This window comes from Panulirus ornatus, chromosome 32, assembly GCF_036320965.1.
Source record: "Panulirus ornatus isolate Po-2019 chromosome 32, ASM3632096v1, whole genome shotgun sequence".
NCBI lineage: Eukaryota > Metazoa > Arthropoda > Malacostraca > Decapoda > Palinuridae > Panulirus > Panulirus ornatus.
In genome coordinates, this window is record NC_092255.1 from 3,650,667 (window position 1) to 3,673,166 (window position 22,500).

General features: G+C 42.2%; 1 protein-coding gene and 1 pseudogene across 1 annotated transcript; both read left to right on the forward strand.

Annotated features, from left to right (window-relative positions):
• Positions 1-22,500, forward strand: part of LOC139759290 (uncharacterized) — a 334,770-nt pseudogene that overhangs the window by 19,670 nt on the left and 292,600 nt on the right.
• Positions 6,558-8,179, forward strand: LOC139759289 (uncharacterized). The gene has a single exon (XM_071681430.1). It carries the CDS (start codon positions 6,575-6,577, stop codon positions 8,084-8,086), a length of 1,512 nt encoding a protein of 503 aa, XP_071537531.1. The 5' UTR covers positions 6,558-6,574; the 3' UTR covers positions 8,087-8,179.

A 22,500-nucleotide genomic window follows, 5' to 3' on the forward strand; every position in this document is an offset into this window, starting at 1 on the left:
CGCCAGTAGAGATCAGCTGACGGGTTGTAAACATGAAAGCATTAATTTGTAAATAAAGCTTAGAATATTTACGTCCGTTAACATTTTGTAAGTAAGGCCAAGCTAGCAGGCTGATTAGTGAAGGAAGGTTCATTGTAAGATATATATCTAGGAGTTGTGAAGGTGTGATATATAGAACAGGCGATGTTTGAGGATGCGTTCTCTGTGTTGATAGAAAACTTGTGATCTGGAAAGAAACCAGTTCAAGGCATTTTGAGCTCTCTCCTGTTTCAAAGTAAACTAGTTTTGTAGTCCATTCCAGGTGTTTCTGTGTCAGTGATAACCAATTTTGATGTATCCGAAGCGTTTCTGTTTGGACTAAACCAGGTTCAATGCATTGCAAGCGAACCTCTTTCGAATAAGCCAGTTTCAGTGCATTCCGAGCGTAACTCTTTCGAATAAACCAGTTTCGAGGGGTTGAAGCATCAGGGTTTGAAATAAACCAGTTTTGGGAGAGTCGAAGCGTAAATAAACCCTGTGTTTGAGCCTGAGTTATGGAGAATGAATTCATTTTGAAATTACTGGGAACGTTTTGCATGTGTGGGTTCATTACTGTGGGTCTGTTTACATTCACTCTTCAATCTTTTCATCTTATTCATTCATCATTTTTCCCCTGTTATTTGACTCTATTAAAGTGTATTAGATATCCCCTTTTTTTCAATAGAGCGATTTAGCTTTGTATAATATTCATAGAGGCAAATGTATTGAAAAGGGTTGATGCAGAAATCTACAACCCTGCGATTATGGTGTAGTTATTAAAACCCTTTCACTTGGTGTTGTGGAGAAAGGGTTGTCATGTTATTAAACTTTTACTTGGTGTTGTGATGAAGGTATTGTATGACGTATGTATCAATCCATATATATATATATATATATATATATATATATATATATATATATATATATATATATATATATGAATGCTCGTTGTATGTTTTGGACAATCACATGTTTACCAAATGGCGTCCTAGCTTCGTCTCTTCGATGTAATATCAACTGACTGTTATATTTCTCTCTTGTGTCTCCCCTGATGATGTGATTATTACACGAAAGTGCACTTGGGAACTTTTCGTGTTTCATTTTCCCCGTGGACTCATAGGAATATATATATATATATATATATATATATATATATATATATATAATAAGGATCTCAGCCATGGTTGTCTATCTATATTTTCTTAACTTCCACATATCATCGAACAACCATATTTCCATCTTGGATTTAACAATAGACAACTTTGCTTAATAATTTTTTTTAAAGGTTTTAAATAATTTTTTATTCGTCTATTGTTTTGTGTTACTGATGGACAGGATTTAAATTGAATTCATCATTTTTTTTTTAACAGTAGCAGCTGATTTGAATTCATCACTTTATATTTAATGGTACTTTTCCTTGACTTCTACATCACGTGGCTTTTTTGACTTCCTCACCTTCGTGGTTTTGATCGTTGAGTCATTAGTCATAATAATGATAATAATGATGATAATGCAGTTATCTCACACTCACTTCACAGCAGACAGAATATAAACCATTTATCATGATCGAATAATTCTTGAATGTCGTTCAAAGGCGTTTTTCAAACTGGATTTAGTTCAGTTGTATTTAATTCAAAGTTTTCCTCACCTTTATGTTGTTGTTGTTGTTGTTGTAAGGTAATTATGTAATCTTGTCCCATCATTTAGTGTGTAATTATGAAAATATTATTAGTTTTACACTTGTATTGCCCCGTCTCTTTAATGTGATATATATATGTATCATGTCTGTACTCCTGTGTATGTACACGCACACACACACATACATACACACATACACACACATACACACACACACACACACACACACCAGCTTCAGCCGGTGTGTGTGTGTGTGTGTGTGTGTGTGTGAGTGTGTGTGTGTGTGTGTGTGTGTGTGTGTGTGTGTGTATGTTTGCGTTTTTGTAGTATATGAATCCGTCAGTCTGCATCAAACCGGTTCCCTTTAGCCAGAGAAAGACTGCCTAGGGAACGTCTTGTTTACACGAGAGACCTCTCTCTCTCTCTCTCTCTCTCTCTCTCTCTCTCTCTCTCTCTCTCTCTCTCTCTCTTTCCTGTCCATGGTCGAGGCTGTTGTCAAGGTCAGTAGAGAGAGAGAGAGAGAGAGAGAGAGAGAGAGAGAGAGAGAGAGAGAGAGAGAGAGAGAGCTAGGGATAGGGGAGAAAGAATACTTCCCACGTATTCCCTGCGTGTCGTAGAAGGCGACTAAAAGGGAAGGGAGCGGGGGGCTGGAAATCCTCCCCTCTCGTTTTTTTTGTTTTTTTTTCCCAGAGAAGGAACAGAGAAGGGTGCCAGGTGAGGATATTCCCTCAAAGGCCCAGTCCTCTGTTCTTAACGCTACCTCGCTAGCGCGGGAAATGGCGAATAGTATGAAAGAAAGATATATATATATATATATATATATATATATATATATATATATATATGTAAATTAGATTCCCAAACTTCTTGTAAACCCAAACCTTACGTAATGGTGGAGGGAAACTCCGGTCAGCAGGAGGAGACTCGTTCCACATAGATACTCCCCTTACCCCCACCCCCCACCCCACCTACAAACTAGCCAGCGAGCCTATATTTTTACTCCCATCCTCGTCACCACAAGTTGTTCAGGGTCGCCTCGCTTGTTCTAGTTGGGTTGGGTTGGCTGTTAGACACACACACACACACACACAGACACACACACACACATACACACACACACACACACACACACACACACACACAGACACACACACACACATACACACACACATACACACACACACACACACACACACGCACACACACAAGTACTTATATTAAGAAACAGGTGAATTTAATTAGGGGAGAGGTCACCCTTTACGACCCCAAGTTACAAACTCAGGTTAACCTTCATTCCGGGAAACATAGTTACAATTTATTGTGATTATAAAGTATTCTAATTTATATATCAACCAGCATTTTGATTCATATTGTTAACCCCACTTATGCTCGGGGGTCGTACCGTCGTGCTCAGATGTTGTTAATAATCTCCTGTTACCACAATGGTTTGCTATTTACACTTTTTATTAAATTCCATCTGCATCTTGCCTTTACATCAGTCGTAATAGGTATCTGTCTCAAATGTCTAAGTTACCCGCTAAATGCTTCGGTTTCTCTGGTTTTCTGTAATTTCTCCACGAGAGAAAACGGAATTTTGAGACCACAGACTCGCCTATATGGAAGGTACGCATACGACCGTGTGAGTGAGTGAGTTAGTGAGAGAGAGAGAGAGAGAGAGAGAGAGAGAGAGAGAGAGAGAGAGAGAGAGAGAGAGACGGGACGATTGGACAGATTCTTCGCCACAGGTTCAGCAGGACAGTCCTATTCTTCAGTGACCTCTCAAGTGACCTTTGACCTGTCTCCACCGAACTCAGATGTCAGGTCACAACGAGACCTTGATGATATGAAGGTCACCACGTGACCTTGGTGATAAGAAGGTCACCACGAGATCTTGATGATGACAAGGTCACCGCATGACCTTGGGTTAAGGTCACCTCGTGACCTTGAGTTAAGGTCACCATGAGGTCTGTCCTGAAGGGTTAAAATGATGAGATAATCATTGATAAGACTTGACTGACGATGGGTCGTCACTTCTGCGACCTCGTTAGCCCATGTGCCTTTGACCTACGAGTTCAGGTCAAAGGTTAGAAGTAGTCTGGCGTTGTCGTGGTGATGGTAGAGGTGTGTAGTGAAGATGACCTTGACCTGAATGGTCAAGTAAAAGTAAAAAAAAAAAAAGATACGGTTTTTTTCGAGGGTGTATTGAAGTTGAGGGTGTAGTTTAGAAGGGTGTAGTTTAGAAGGGTGTAGTTTAGAAGGGTGTAGTTTAGAAGGGTGTAGTTTAGAAGGGTGTAGTTCAGAAGGGTGTAGTTTAGAAGGGTGTAGTTTAGAAGGGTGTAGTTTAGAAGGGTGTAGTTTAGAAGGGTGTAGTTCAAAAGAGTGTAGTTCAGAAGGGTGTAGTTTAGAAAGGCGTAGTGAAAAATGGGGTTTAAAAACGCATCGAAGATGTAGTTAAGATGAGTTCGTAAGGAAGAAGGCTGTTAGCGCGAGACTAATGTGTCCGATCAAATGCTTGTAAGGCTTAAGTTAAAGGCCATTTGTGTGGAGGATGTAGACGAAATGGTCTAGTGAAGATGGCCTTTGTTTTGCCCCAAATGGCTCACATCAAAGACAAATGCTGTCAGATGTGCATCGTACAAGTCGTGTAGTGAAGATGAGGGTGTACAGGAGAGAGAGCCCCTTAGTTCTGACATCGTACATCTCCAGTACACCCTTATACATATACGTATATCAAACCACTTCAAACATATTTCCAGCACATCCATCCTCCTGCGCACAACTCTATCCATAGCCCACGCCTCGCAACCATACAACATTGTTGGAACCACTATTCCTTCAAACATACCCATTTTTGCTTTCCGAGATAATGTTCTCGACTTCCACACATTCTTCAAGGCTCCCAGGATTTTCGCCCCCTCCCCCACCCTATGATCCACTTCCGCTTCCATGGTTTCATCCGCTGCCAGATCCACTCCCAGATATCTAAAACACTTTACTTCCTCCAGTTTTTCTCCATTCAAACTTACCTCCCAATTGACTTGACCCTCAACCCTACTGTACCTAATAACCTTGCTCTTATTCACATTTACTCTTAACTTTCTTCTTTCACACACTTTACCAAACTCAGTCACCAGCTTCTGCAGTTTCTCACATGAATCAGCCACCAGCGCTGTATCATCAGCGAACAACAACTGACTCATTTCCCAAGCTCTCTCATCCCCAACAGACTTCATACTTGCCCCTCTTTCCAAGACTCTTGCATTCACCTCCCTAAAAACCCCATCCATAAACAAATTAAACAACCATGGAGACATCACACACCCCTGCCGCAAACCTACATTCACTGAGAACCAATCACTTTCCTCTCTTCCTACACGTACACATGCCTTACATCCTCGATAAAAACTTTTCACTGCTTCTAACAACTTGCCTCCCACACCATATATTCTTAATACCTTCCACAGAGCCTCTCTATCAACTCTATCATATGCCTTCTCCAGATCCATAAATGCTACATACAAATCCATTTGCTTTTCTAAGTATTTCTCACATACATTCTTCAAAGCAAACACCTGATCCACACATCCTCTACCACTTCTGAAACCACACTGCTCTTCCCCAATCTGATGCTCTGTACATGCCTTCACCCTCTCAATCAATACCCTCCCATATAATTTACCAGGAATACTCAACAAACTTATACCTCTGTAATTTGAGCACTCACTCTTATCCCCTTTGCCTTTGTACAATGGCACTATGCACGCATTCCGCCAATCCTCAGGCACCTTACATGAATCATACATACATTAAATAACCTTACCAACCAGTCAACAATACAGTCACCCCCTTTTTTAATAGATTCCACTGCAATACCATCCAAACCTGCTGCCTTGCCGGCTTTCATCTTCCGCAAAGCTTTTACTACCTCTTCTCTGTTTACCAAATCATTTTCCCTAACCTTCTCACTTTGCACACCACCTCGACCAAAACACCCTATATCTGCCACTCTATCATCAAACACATTCAACAAACCTTCAAAATACTCACTCCATCTCCTTCTCACATCACCACTACTTGTTATCACCTCCCCATTAGCCTCCTTCACTGAAGTTACCATTTGTTCTATTTTACGCTTTTTATTTACTTCCTTCCAAACTACAATCTACCATATCTCTGTATTAGACTCATACATCACACCTCATACTCTCATACCTCACACACACACACACACACACACACACACACACACACACACACACACACACACACACACATGCTATAATATACTCTCATACCTCACACATCACACCGTATTACACTCTCATACCTCACACACACACACACACACACACACACACACACACTCACCTCATACTGTATTACACTCTCATACCTCACACACTTCTCATACTGTCCTCAGGCATGTAACCCCCCCCTCCTCCCTTAATCTTCATCCTCACACATTTCTTGCCCAGAGCCGTACATGAGTTTCCGGAGTTCCTGTCCATCTTGTCTACCAGCAGGGCTGTGTTGAATCTTCACTACCTACACACACACGCCATCTCACCTTCCTACCTACACACACTGGCCATCTCACCTACCTACCTACCCTCACACACGTGCCATCTCACCTACCTACCTACCCTCACACACGCGCCATCTCACCTACCTACCTACCCTCACACACGCGCCATCTCACCTACCTACCTACCCTCACACACGCGCCATCTCACCTACCTACCTACCCTCACACACGCGCCATCTCACCTACCTACCTACCCTCACACACGCGCCATCTCACCTACCTACCTACCCTCACACACGCCTCGCAGTCAGACATCTTGACGCCATGTGTGATTCGTCTTTTTCAGCATCCCGTTGCGAGACCATCCCGTCCCCACACTGACAAAATAAAAAAATGCAAACTATCATTACCAAATGTTTGCACGTCATGGTTGTGGCATTGTGGTGTGTGTTGTTGGCGGGGCATGGCGTGTGGCACCAGGCCTCTGCTGCCACCAACACCGACTTCGTGTGTACAGTGAGCGAGGCGGTGAGCGGGACCGACGCCTTCCTCACAGGAGGCGCGATCCACCAGCTTGTTACATCCTACGGCTGGAATGCCAAGCAGAATGTACCCGAGGAGCCAACCATCTTCCTAGCCAAGGTGGCGTGTCCCATGACCGAGCCCTTCTGGCTGACGAAGACGACTTGTGAGGTGAGGCGTGTCCCCAAGGACATCCAGGTGCCCCGTGACCTGACCTCCGGGTCCATCAGTGTAGGCCAACTGGACGCCTTGCTAAAGCAGGGCCCCCTGTACACGACCCAGGAGACTGACCCACGAGGCGTCGAGGTCAACTGTGGCGGAAACCCACTGTACGTCGCCTCACGAGAACCTCTTCCTCAAGATCAAGACGAAGAAGGTTACCGCTCGAGGCTGAGGCAGAGGATGAGGGGCATGTTCAGAGCGCGCCAGGAGCGTCGCCAGGAGATAGAAGAGGAGGAGAAGCTGGACAAGGAGAGGGAGGAGAGAGAGCGGAAGGCGATCTTAGAAAAGCAGCTGCAGCTGGAGAAGAGGAAGGCCAAGGTGATGCGACGAGACAGAAAGGAGGAACGGGAGATGAATCGCAGGATGATGGAGCACCACCGTCAGCAGCAACTGCAGAAGGCCAAGCCCTTCGAGAAGTTCGCCGCGAGGCGGTGGCCCAACAACACCATCCCCGTCAGCTTCAGCCCGGACTACCCGACCTCCCTGCGTCGCAAGGTGCACTGGGTGATGAGCGTCCTCAACCAACAGAGCTGCGTCCAGTTCACCAAGGCCACGGACCCAAACCAGTACAGTTTGAGGATAGTCAAGGACAAGAAGGAATGCTCCTCCTCCGTTGGCTACAGGCAGTACCCCGATGGCTTCCAGACAGCCAATCTCCACGACAACTGCTTCTTCGACCGTGGCAGCATCTTCCACGAGCTGCTGCACGCGGCCGGCATCAACCACCAACACGTGCGTCCTGACCGCGACACCTACGTCACCATCCACAGCGAAAACATCAGGGAAAAGACGCTGTTCAACTTCAGGAAGAGGACGGGCAAACACGACCACCTCATGACCTTTGGCCTCCCCTACGACTACAACAGCGTCATGCACTACGGGGCCAAGGCCTTCGCCAAGGACATCAAGAAGCCGACCATCTCTGTCAACAAGGACTTCCCTGGCCTTCTGGGCCAGCGAACTGCCCCTTCCCGCGGGGACGTGGCCATCTTGAACCGCTACTACCAGTGCGAGGCCCATTACCTGGGAGATGACATCTACACAGCCATCCCCTACGAGGAGTTCCACGCCGGGTTTATGGCTGAGATCCCACGCAAGTCTGATCGTCTGATCGAGTGGGACAAGCGGATGAGGTCCTCCATAACCACAACCACCACATGAGACACTACATCTCTGGTCTCTTGCCACACTTGAGACCTTGATCTGTTGTCTCACGCATTATCATCTCTTTCTCATTACTATTTCTATCTAAAATGATGAATACATATCATCTATGTTTACTATTAGCAATTGCGCTGTTTTATTATTCCAAGTACCAGGCATCAAGAGATAATGTGACTATTATTATTCCAAGTACAAGGCATCAAGAGATAATGTGACTATTATTATTCCAAGTACAAGGCATCAAGAGATAATGTGACTATTATTATTCCAAGTACAAGGCATCAAGAGATAATGTGACTATTATTATTCCAAGTACAAGGCATCAAGAGATAATGTGACTATTATTATTATTCCAAGTACCAGGCATCAACAGATAATGTGACTATTATTATTCCAAATACCAGGCATCAAGAGATACTGTGACTATTATTATTCCAAGTACCAGGCATCAAGAGATAATGTGACTATTATTATTCCAAGTACAAGGCATCAAGAGATAATATGACTATTATTATTCCAAGTACAAGGCATCAACAGATAATGTGACTATTATTATTCCAAATACAAGGCTTCAAGAGATAATGTGACTATTATCATTCCAAGTACAAGGCATCAAGAGATAATGTGACTATTATCATTCCAAGTACCGGGCGTTGAGATAACGTGACTATTATTATTCCAAGCACCAGACATCAGGAGTTGATATGACTATTATTATTCCAAGTACCGGGCATCAAGAGATAATGTGACTATTATTATTCCAAATACCAGGCATCAACAGATGATGTGACTATTATTATTCCAAGTACCGGGCATTGAGACAACGTGACTATTATTATTCCAAGCACCAGGCATCAACAGATAATGTGACTATTATTATTCCAAGTACCGGGAATCAACAGATAATGTGACTATTATTATTCCAAGTACCGGGCATCAACAGATAATGTGACTATTATTATTCCAAGCACCGGCCTTTGAGATAATGTGACTATTATTATTCCAAGCACCGGCCTTTGAGATAATGTGACTATTATTATTCCAAGCACCGGCCTTTGAGATAATGTGACTATTATTATTCCAAGTACAGGCCTTTGAGATAATGTGACTATTAATATTCCAAGCACCAGGCATCAGGTGATGATGTGACTATTATTATTCCAAATACCAGGCATCAGGTGATGATGTGACTATTATCATTCGAAGTATCAGGCATCAACAGATAATGTAACTATTATTATTCCAAGTACCGGGAATCAACAGATAATGTGACTATTATTATTCCAAGTACCGGGCATCAAGAGATGATGTGACTATTGTTATTCCAAATACCAGGCATCAAGAGATGATGTGACTATTATTATTATTCCAAGTACCGGGCATCAACAGATAATGTGACTATTATTATTCCAAGCACCGGCCTTTGAGATAATGTGACTATTATTATTCCAAGTACCAGGCATCAGCAGATAATGTGACTATTATTATTCCAAGTACCGGCCTTTGATATAATGTGACTATTATTATTCCAAGCACCAGGCATCAGGTGATGATGTGACTATTATTATTCCAAATACCAGGCATCAAGAGATAATGTGACTATTATTATTCCAAGCACCAGGCATCAGGTGATGATGTGACTATTATTATTCCAAGTACCGGGCATCAACAGATAATGTGACTATTATTATTCCAAGCACCGGCCTTTGAGACAATGTGACTATTATTATTCCAAGCACCAGGCATCAGGTGATGATGTGACTATTATTATTCCAAATACCAGGCATCAAGAGATAAATGTGACTATTATTATTCCAAGCACCAGGCATCAGGTGATGATGTGACTATTATTATTCCAAGTACCAGGCATCAGGTGATGATGTGACTATTATTATTCCAAGCACCAGGCATCAGGTGATGATGTGACTATTATTATTCCAAATACCAGGCATCAAGAGATAATGTGACTTATTATTCCAAATACCAGGCATCAGGTGATGATGTGACTATTATTATTCCAAGTACCAGGGATCAACAGATAATGTGACTATTATTATTCCAAGTACCGGGAATCAACAGATAATGTGACTATTATTATTCCAAGTACCGGGCATCAACAGATAATGTGACTATTATTATTCCAAGCACCGGCCTTTGAGATAATGTGACTATTATTATTCCAAGTACCAGGCATCAGCAGATAATGTGACTATTATTATTCCAAGTACCGGCCTTTGAGATAATGTGACTATTATTATTCCAAGCACCAGGCATCAGGTGATGATGTGACTATTATTATTCCAAGCACCAGGCATCAGGTGATGATGTGACTATTATTATTCCAAATACCAGGCATCAAGAGATAATGTGACTATTATTATTCCAAGCACCAGGCATCAGGTGATGATGTGACTATTATTATTCCAAGTACCGGGCATCAACAGATGCTCTGACTATCATTATTCCAAGTACCAGGCATCAACATATGATGTGACTATTATTATTCCAAGTACCGGGCATCAAGAGATAATGTGACTATTATTATTCCAAGTACCAGGCCTCTACAGATAATGTGACTATTATTATTCCAAGCACCGGCCTTTGAGATAATGTGGCTATTATTATTCCAAGTACCAGGCATCAGCAGATAATGTGACTATTATTATTCCAAGTACGGGCCTTTGAGATAATGTGACTATTATTATTCCAAGCACCAGGCATCAGGTGATGATGTGACTATTATTATTCCAAGCACCAGGCATCAGGTGATGATGTGACTATTATTATTCCAAATACCAGGCATCAAGAGATAATGTGACTATTATTATTCCAAGCACCAGGCATCAGCTGATGATGTGACTATTATTATTCCAAGTACCGGGCATCAAGAGATAATGTGACTATTATTATTCCAAGCACCAGGCATCAGGTGATGATGTGACTATTATTATTCCAAGTACCGGGCATCAACAGATGCTCTGACTATTATTATTCCAAGTACCGAGCATCAACAGATGCTCTGACCATTATTATTCCAAGTACCAGGCATCAAGAGATAATGTGACTATTATTATTCCAAGTACCGGGCATCAAGAGATAATGTGACTATTATTATTCCAAGTACCAGGCATCAACATATGATGTGACTATTATTATTCCAAGTACCGGGCATCAACAGATAATGTGACTATTATTATTCCAAGTACCGGGCATCAAGAGATGATGTGACTATTATTATTCCAAATACCAGGCATCAACAGATGATGTGACTATTATCATTCCAAGTACCGGGCATTGAGATAACGTGACTATTATTATTCCAAGCACCAGGCGTCAACAGATAATGTGACTATTATTATTCCAAGTACCGGGAATCAACAGATAATGTGACTATTATTATTCCAAGTACCGGGCATCAACAGATAATGTGACTATTATTATTCCAAGTACCGGGAACCAACAGATAATGTGACTATTATTATTCCAAGCACCGGCCTTTGAGATAATGTGACTACTATTATTCCAAGTACCAGGCATCAGCAGATAATGTGACTATTATTATTCCAAGTACCGGCCTTTGAGATAATGTGACTATTATTATTCCAAGCACCAGGCATCATGTGATGATGTGACTATTATTATTCCAAATACCAGGCATCAGGTGATGATTTGACTATTATTATTCCAAGTACCAGGCATCAACAGATAATGTGACTATTATTATTCCAAGTACCGGGAATCAACAGATAATGTGACTATTATTATTCCAAGTACCGGGCATCAACAGATAATGTGACTATTATTATTCCAAGCACCGGCCTTTGAGATAATGTGACTATTATTATTCCAAGTACCAGGCATCAGCAGATAATGTGACTATTATTATTCCAAGTACCGGACTTTGAGATAATGTGACTATTATTATTCCAAGCACCAGGCATCAGGTGATGATGTGACTATTATTATTCCAAATACCAGGCATCAGGTGATGATGTGACTATTATTATTCCAAATACCAGGCATCAAGAGATAATGTGACTATTATTATTCCAAGCACCAGGCATCAGGTGATGATGTGACTATTATTATTCCAAGTACCGGGCATCAAGAGATAATGTGACTATTATTATTCCAAGCACCAGGCATCAGGTGATGATGTGACTATTATTATTCCAAGTACCGGGCATCAACAGATAATGTGACTATTATTATTCCAAGTACCGGCCTTTGAGATAATGTGACTATTATTATTCCAAGTACCAGGCATCAGCAGATAATGTGACTATTATTATTCCAAGTACCGGCCTTTAAGATAATGTGACTATTATTATTCCAAGCACTAGGCATCAAGTGATGATGTGACTATTATTATTCCAAGCACCAGGCATCAGGTGATGATGTGACTATTATTATTCCAAATACCAGGCATCAAGAGATAATGTGACTATTATTATTCCAAGCACCAGGCATCAGGTGATGATGTGACTATTATTATTCCAAGTACCGGGCATCAACAGATGCTCTGACTCATTATTCCAAGTACCGGGCATCAACATATGATGTGACTATTATTATTCCAAGTACCGGGCATCAAGAGATAATGTGACTATTATTATTCCAAGTACCGGGCATCAACAGATAATGTGACTATTATTATTCCAAGTACAAGGCATCAAGAGATAATGTGACTATTATTATTCCAAGTACTGGGCATCAAGAGATAATGTGACTATTATTATTCCAAGTACCAGGCCTCTACAGATAATGTGACTATTATTATTCCAAGTACCAGGCATCAACAGATACTCTGAATATTATTATTCCAAGTACCGGGCATCAAGAGATAATGTGACTATTATTATTCCAAGTACCAGGCATCAACAGATGATGTGACTATTATTATTCCAAGTACCAGGCATCTACAGATAATGTGACTATTATTATTCCAAGTACCAGGCATCAACAGATGCTCTGACTATTATTATTCCAAGTACCAGGCATCAACATATGATGTGACTATTATTATTCCAAGTACCGGGCATCAACAGATAATGTGACTATTATTATTCCAAGTACAAGGCATCAAGAGATAATGTGACTATTATTATTCCAAGTACTGGGCATCAAGAGATAATGTGACTATTATTATTCCAAGTACCGGGCATCAAGAGATAATGTGACTATTATTATTCCAAATACCAGGCATCAACAGATAATGTGACTATTATTATTCCAAGTACAAGGCATCAAGAGATAATGTGACTATTATCATTCCAAGTACCGGGCGTTGAGATACGTGACTATTATTATTCCAAGCACCAGACATCAGATGATATGACTATTATTATTCCAAGTACCGGGCATCAAGAGATGATGTGACTATTATTATTCCAAATACCAGGCATCAACAGATGATGTGACTATTATTATTCCAAGTACCGGGCATTGAGATAACGTGACTATTATTATTCCAAGCACCAGGCATCAACAGATAATGTGACTATTATTATTCCAAGTACCGGGAATCAACAGATAATGTGACTATTATTATTCCAAGTACCGGGCATCAACAGATAATGTGACTATTGTTATTCCAAGTACCGGGAATCAACAGGTAATGTGACTATTATTATTCCAAGCATCGGCCTTTGAGATAATGTGACTGTTATTATTCCAGGCACCGGCCTTTGAGATAATGTGACTATTATTATTCCAAGCACCGGCCTTTGAGATAATGTGACTATTATTATTCCAAGTACCAGGCATCAGCAGATAATGTGACTATTATTATTCCAAGTACCGGCCTTTGAGATAATGTGACTATTATTATTCCAAGCACCAGGCATCAGGTGATGATGTGACTATTATTATTCCAAATACCAGGCATCAGGTGATGATGTGACTATTATTATTCCAAGTACCAGGCATCAACAGATAATGTGACTATTATTATTCCAAGTACCGGGAATCAATAGATAATGTGACTATTATTATTCCAAGTACCGGGCATGAAGAGATAATATGACTATTATTATTCCAAGCACCGTCCTTTGGGATAATGTGACTATTATTATTTCAAGTACCAGGCATCAGCAGATAATGTGACTATTATTATTCCATGTACCAGGCATCAGCAGATAATGTGACTATTATTATTCCAAGTACCGGCCTTTGAGATAATGTGACTATTATTATTCCAAGCACCAGGCATCAGGTGATGATGTGACTATTATTATTCCAAATACCAGGCATCAGGTGATGATGTGACTATTATTATTCCAAATACCAGGCATCAAGAGATAATGTGACTATTATTATTCCAAATACCAGGCATCAGGTGATGATGTGACTATTATTATTCCAAATACCAGGCATCAAGAGATAATGTGACTATTATTATTCCAAATACCAGGCATCAGGTGATGATGTGACTATTATTATTCCAAATACTAGGCATCAAGAGATAATGTGACTATTATTATTCCAAGCACCAGGCATCAGGTGATGATGTGACTATCATTATTCCAAGTACCGGGCATCAACATATAATCTAACTATTATTATTCCAAGTACCGGGCATCAACAGATAATGTGACTATTATTATTCCAAGTACCAGGCATCAACAGATGCTATGACTATTGTTATTCCAAGTACCGGGCATCAACAGATGATGTGACTATTATTATTCCAAGTACCGGGCATCAACAGATGCTATGACTATTATTATTCCAAGTACCGGGCATCAACATATAATCTAACTATTATTATTCCAAGTACCGGGCATCAACAGATAATGTGACTATTATTATTCCAAGTACCAGGCATCAACAGATGCTATGACTATTATTATTCCAAGTACCGGGCATCAACAGATGATGTGACTATTATTATTCCAAGTACCGGGCATCAACAGATGCTATGACTATTATTATTCCAAGTACCGGGCATCAACAGATGATGTGACTATTATTATTCCAAGTACCGGGCATCAACAGATGATGTGACTATTATTATTCCAAGTAACTTATCATTGTTCCATGACGAGTCAAGTGTTGTTAAGTGTTGCGAGAGATGGAGAGATCGTAGGCAGCGGTCTCTCTCTCTCTCTCTCTCTCTCTCTCTCTCTCTCTCTCTCTCTCTCTCTCTCTCTCTCTCTCTCTCTCTCTCTCTCTCTCTCTATATATATATATATATATATATATATAGTGTGGGTCAGGCAGGAAGATAAGACACCTTTCTTGCTGAAAGGAGTGACTCTTGACAGCCACTGAAGTCAGCGCTGGCTCACTGACGCAACCCGTCACTAAACAGTTAGGAGAGAGAGAGAGAGAGAGAGAGAGAGAGAGAGAGAGAGAGAGAGAGAGAGAGAGAGGATACCAAAATCTCGTTTATTCTGCGTTTAAAACGCACGCAACCTTTTTTTTTTTTCTTTTTTAAACGCCCGTGTACTGCCCGTGTCCACGTGGGGGTCCCGTGTTTACAGTTTGCCTGACTTAACCATCATACGGTCCAGACGAGGCCCGTCTCGGGGTCTCTTAATAACTTTTTGCCGGACGTGAAGTTTGGCCAACAATTTTAATAATATTTGTAATTAAATTCAAATATAATTTTACCCTCAGGAGAGCCAGCAAGATCGAGGTGTTATTATTTGTTTGTATTCCATTTTAAGGGTCGTTAGGGATCCCCGGGGGGGGGGGGGGTGGTAAGCTCTGCACGATGGTACGACTCTTGAGCACACGGCGGTATACGACCCTTGAACACGACGGTATACGACCCTTGAACACGACGGTATACGACCCTTGAACACGACGGTATACGACCCTTGAACACGACGGTATACGACCCTTGAACACGACGGTATACGACCCTTGAACACGACGGTATACGACCCTTGAACACGACGGTATACGACCCTTGAACACGACGGTATACGACCCTTGAACACACGACGGTATACGACCCTTGAGCACACGACGGTATACGACCTCCTTGAACACGACGGTATACGACCCTTGAACACGACGGTATACGACCCTTGAGCACACGACGGTATACGACCTCCTTGAACACGACGGTATACGACCCTTGAACACGACGGTATACGACCTCCTTGAACACGACGGTATACGACCCTTGAACACGACGGTATACGACCCTTGAACACGACGGTATACGACCCTTGAACACGACGGTATACGACCCTTGAACACGACGGTATACGACCCTTGAACACGACGGTATACGACCCTTGAGCACGACGGTATACGACCCTTGAACACGACGGTATACGACCCTTGAACACGACGGTATACGACCCTTGAGCACGGCGGTATACGACCCTTGAGCACACGACGGTATACGACCTCCTTGAACACGACGGTATACGACCCTTGAGCACACGACGGTATACGACCCTTGAACACACGACGTTATACGACCCTTGAACACGACGGTACGACCCTTGAACACGACGGTATACGACCTCCTTGAACACGACGGTATACGACCCTTGAACACGACGGTATACGACCTCCTTGAACACGACGGTATACGACCCTTGAACACGACGGTATACGACCCTTGAACACGACGGTATACGACCCTTGAACACACGTCGGTATACGACCCTTGAACACGACGGTATACGACCCTTGAACACGACGGTATACGACCCTTGAGCACGACGGTATACGACCCTTGAACACGACAGTATACGACCCTTGAACACGACGATATACGACCCTTGAACACGACGGTATACGACCCTTGAACACGACGGTATACGACCCTTGAACACGACGGTATACGACCCTTGAACACGACGGTATACGACCCTTGAACACGACGGTATACGACCCTTGAACACGACGGTATACGACCCTTGAACACGACGGTATACGACCCTTGAACACGACGGTATACGACCCTTGAGCACGACGGTATACGACCCTTGAACACGACGATATACGACCCTTGAACACGACGGTATACGACCCTTTAGCACGACGGTATACGACCCTTGAACACACGACGGTATACGACCCTTGAACACGACGGTACGACCCCCCTCAAAGCACGACCCTGTGACCTCTTGAACCTGACTCGAAAATGGATTGCGTAACTTCTCGTTTTTTGTTTATATATACACACATAAGTCATTTACTTACTAAAGATACGTAGATAAGATTTAAGATACTGCTATCTATACTATCTTATACTATCTTATCTCTCATTTCTTTCCCTTTTTTATTTTTTATTTTTTTTGGGTCAGGAGAACAGACGGTTGGAGAGGCGAAGGTGGAGGGGTATGGTAGGGGGGAAGGGGTATGGTAGGGGGGGAGGGGTATGGTAGGGGGGGAGGGGTATGGAGTGGGGGGTTGGGGGGTGGGGGGGTTGTAGGGTATTGCTCGCTCGTCCGTAAAACTAGATGGGAAACGTGGAGGATTTGCTCCCGTATCTCACAGCTGAACAAACTCTCTCTCTCTCTCTCTCTCTCTCTCTCTCTCTCTCTCTCTCTCTCTCTCTCTCTCTCTCTCTCATATTTTGGTTTCCTTCTGCTTCACTGTCTATTGCCTTTCCAGCCCACTGCAATAGATAATAAGAACCTCTGAAAATATATGTATATATATGTATATATATATATATATATATATATATATATATATATATATATATATATATATATATATATATATTCTCTCAAAGGCCCAGTCCTCTGTTCTTAACGCTACCTCGCTAACGCGGGAAATGGCGAATAGTATGAAAGAAAAAGAAAAGATATATATATATATATATATATATATATATATATATATATATATATATATATATATATAGCGAATAGTCATGTTCAAACGATGGTGATCCCGACGTTGAACAATGGGGCTTTGTGTATTAAACGATAGGTTTCTAGACGTTAAACGTCTTGCCCTTGATATCTGAGTATGATGGGCTAGGCCTGCCTGAGTATGAAAGGCTAGGCCTGCCTGAGTATGAAGGGCTAGGCCTGCCTGATTATGAAGGGCTAGGCCTGCCTGAGTATGAAGGGCTAGGCCTGCCTGAGTATGAAGGGCTAGGCCTGCCTGAATATGATGGGCTAGGCCTGCCTTACTGGTAATGAAGTTAAAAGGCTACATCATCATCCACCTCGGGTCCCACTCATATCAAGGAGTGGTCGCCAGCTGAAGTCTACTCTAGTACAATTGTTCGCTGGGTGGGTGGGTGGCTGGCTGGTAGGCTGGGTGGCTGGGTGGGTGGGTGGTTGGGCGGCTGCGTTTCTCTAGTAATGTCCTTGATGTGTTCGTCTTCAGAGTGCTTAAGAATATTAAATTTTTGTCCATAGAACTAATTCATTTCGGTTATGTATATATATATATATATATATATATATATATATATATATATATATATATATATATATATATATACACATATATATATATATATACATATATATATATATATATACATATATATATATATGTACGTTTAGGAAGAGAGGAAAGTGATTGGTTCTCAGTGAATGTAGGTTTGCGGCAGGGGTGTGTGATGTCTCCATGGTTGTTTAATTTGTTTATGGATGGGGTTGTAAGGGAGGTAAATGCAAGAGTCCTGGAAAGAGGGGCAAGTATGAAGTCTGTTGGGGATGAGAGAGCTTGGGAAGTGAGTCAGTTGTTGTTCGCTGATGATACAGCGCTGGTGGCTGATTCTTGTGAGAAACTGCAGAAGCTGGTGACTGAGTTTGGTAAAGTGTGTGGAAGAAGAAAGTTGAGAGTAAATGTGAATAAGAGCAAGGTTATTAGGTACAGTAGGGGTGAGGGTCAAGTCAATTGGGAGGTGAGTTTGAATGGAGAAAAACTGGAGGAAGTGAAGTGTTTTAGATATCTGGGAGTGGATCTGTCAGCGGATGGAACCATGGAAGCGGAAGTGGATCATAGGGTGGGGGGAGGGGGCGAAAATTTTGGGAGCCTTGAAAAATGTGTGGAAGTCGAGAACACTATCTCGGAAAGCAAAAATGGGTATGTTTGAGGGAATAGTGGTTCCAACAATGTTGTATGGTTGCGAGGCGTGGGCTATGGATAGAGATGTGCGCAGGAGGATGGATGTGCTGGAAATGAGATGTTTGAGGACAATGTGTGGTGTGAGGTGGTTTGATCGAGTAAGTAACGTAAGGGTAAGAGAGATGTGTGGAAATAAAAAGAGCGTGGTTGAGAGAGCAGAAGAGGGTGTTTTGAAATGGTTTGGGCACATGGAGAGAATGAGTGAGGAGAGATTGACCAAGAGGATATATGTGTCGGAGGTGGAGGGAACGAGGAGAAGAGGGAGACCAAATTGGAGGTGGAAAGATGGAGTGAAAAAGATTTTGTGTGATCGGGGCCTGAACATGCAGGAGGGTGAAAGGAGGGCAAGAAATAGAGTGAATTGGAGTCATGTGGTATACAGGGGTTGACGTGCTGTCAGTGGATTGAAGCAAGGCATGTGAAGCGTCTGGGGTAAACCATGGAAAGCTGTGTAGGTATGTATATTTGCGTGTGTGGACGTGTGTATGTACATGTGTATGGGGGGGGGGGGTTGGGCCATTTCTTTCGTCTGTTTCCTTGCGCTACCTCGCAAACGCGGGAGACAGCGAGAAAGTATAAAAAAAAAAAAAAAAAAAATATATATATATATATATATATATATATATATATATATATATATATATATATATATATATATATATATATAATACACATGATATCTGATGTAAACTGTATACTACAATACCCTCAGAATCGAACCCCGACACATCTGTGAGGCGGCCAGGTAAGCAAACCCCCACGACACGATAACCTTCAAAACAGCTCCTCCTTTGTAACTGTATCAGCAGTTTTTTTTATTTCCTTATGTATCACCATTGTGAATCAGGTTTTAAAACCTAAAGGGTCGTTGTGATCAGGTCACACCTATCTCTTCTCTCTTCCAAGAAGGTTGAATTGAAATCCTCCAGTCTTTTCCCTGTCACTCATATCTCTTTAATTCTGGAAATATCTTTGCTTCTCTTCTCTGGATCTCCTTTATCTTTGCACCAAACATGAGAAGTATATTCTCATGTTTACATTATGTACAGTATGAACAACCTGCTAACTGTTTCCTCCTACATATACTTTAATGATATTCTAATATTTGACATCAGACAGCTTGTCTCCTTTACTGTTTCCTTAATATAGGATTCTGTTGGGAAATTAGGGGGTGGTGGGGGGGGGCTATTTCCACCCCTTGTCCCCCATTTTCACTCACAGGATCCTGAAGATTATTAATTGATAGATAATACAATACTTATATTTCCTAATAGATAATACAATACTTATATTTCCTGATAGATAATACAATACTTAAGGCTGGTTTTTGTCCCATCCTCATTAGCTCGGGTTGAGCTTCAGCATCCATGTATCAGACCAACTGTGGCGTCTGTTCAGGTCCCCTTGTAAGCTGATGCAATCCCCTCCGTCCACCATCGACTACCGAGATTGGTAGAGTGACGGATACAGAACACAATCCCTGGGGTACCTCACTGCTCACCTCCACCCACTTGGCGAAGGCCTCCTCCGCCATGCGCCATCTGTTCCCTTCCAATAAGATGATGCTCCGTCCATTTGAAGGAGTCTCCCCTCTTCTTCCTGCCTGGTATTCCAGCCTCGTAATTAGCCTGCCAAGCTGTACAGTGTCAAATACTTTCTGAGGCAGTTTAGATATTAGATAAGTCCACTCAAACCTTCCCCTGTTGTCTAAGACGGAGTTTACTCTCTCGTAGAAGTCTAGGAAGTTCCTTCCACTCGACCTCCCACCCTGGAATCCATGTTGTCCCTCACCTAGATAGCCTCTCGTGTGCTGGAAGTCAACCATTTACCTTCGGGTCACATATTTTCCATCATCTTACAGACCACACTGTGGTCAGGGAGGCTGGTCTGTGGCTCAACCACTCTCCCATGTCTCCTTTCTCAAAAATGGGCACGACGCTTGCCGTTTTCCATTCCTTGGACACTCTGTCTTTCTCAGGCGACATTATGATGAATATTTCCGGAGGATGACCTTGTGTACCTACGCACGTCTTGAACACGTACGTATGGTTGGAATTTCATCTGGGCCATGAGCCTCGTGTGGGTCGAGATATGGCAAGGGATCTCTTCATGTCTTCTTTCAATATGTCACTGGTCTCTAAGACCACATCACTGTGTCATGTTATCGTGTGTCGTGTGTGTATAACACAATGTCATCCACCTTACCTACGTGACCTGTAGTCTACATAAACTGGACATGACATCTCACGAAGCTATAAATCCATCTGGTGTCGTCTGAAGACAGTGAATCACTTTTCCCTGTTGTTATGAAACCCTCGAGACGATGATGGTATATATCTGATTTGGCGTCTGGCAACAGAAACGCTGTAATGTCGATGCTATCTTGTTAGCAGCTTTAACAAGACAGGGGTCATGATAAGAAGCCTTTTGGGGAGGAGGAGAAGTGGGGAGATATATAAGGATGGGAGATAAAGGAGTGGGGGGGAGGAGGGAGGGGTGGGAACATCAGTGAGAAAATAAAAAGAGACTTTTTAAAGGTGGCACTTATTGCACGGGAAAACACTGTCTGGCGAGCGATGGCATCTCTCTTGTTGTTGCTGCGCGGGAGGCGTGCGCAGACGACGAGAACATGGCGGAGGGTAGGGCACGTTGCTGACGCTGCTACGTATTATGACATACAGACAGACAGACAGAGACAAACATATATGAAGGAAGATCAAGTAAGCAAGAGAATGCGTCTTAGAAATAGAGGGAACAAGAATGGGCGAGACCGAGATGATGGAAGGATAGAGCGAAGGAAGCTTTGAGGCATCGGGGCTTGAACTTTGAAGAGGGCGAGAGGTGTCCATGGGATACAATGAATTAGATCGATGTGGTGTATGGGGGGCGATGGGCTGTCAGTGAACCGAACTCCATACTCCTCACATATAAGGTACTCTAGTCTTTCCCTGTAACTCATCTCTCTTCATTCTGGCCACCATCTTTGTTGCGCTCCTCTGGACCTTCTCTGTTAGCTCTTTGTCCTTCATTAGATACGTTGACAAAACACCAGAAGTATATTCTAGTTTGGGACCATATACACGATATGGACAGCTTACTAGATATTTCCTTAATGACGTACTTTACATATATTCTAATATTTTCCCGGTTGATGGTTTATCTCCTCTGAACTACGCAATTGGGGTTATAACAACAGGATCTGAGAGCAATGTCGAGTATCAGATTTCTCTCGTACATAGAACATTGCTTGTGTGTTATCATTGTATATAATTACTTTTTGTTTGTTTGTTTGTTGCGGAGAGAGAGTTTTATGTTGCCCTGTCTCTTAAATTGGTATATATGTACCATAT

What these genes read in the sequence shown, in the direction of transcription:
- LOC139759289 (XM_071681430.1), top strand. Translation starts at nt 6,575, where the DNA reads ATGCAAACTATCATTACCAAATGTTTGCACGTCATGGTTGTGGCATTG.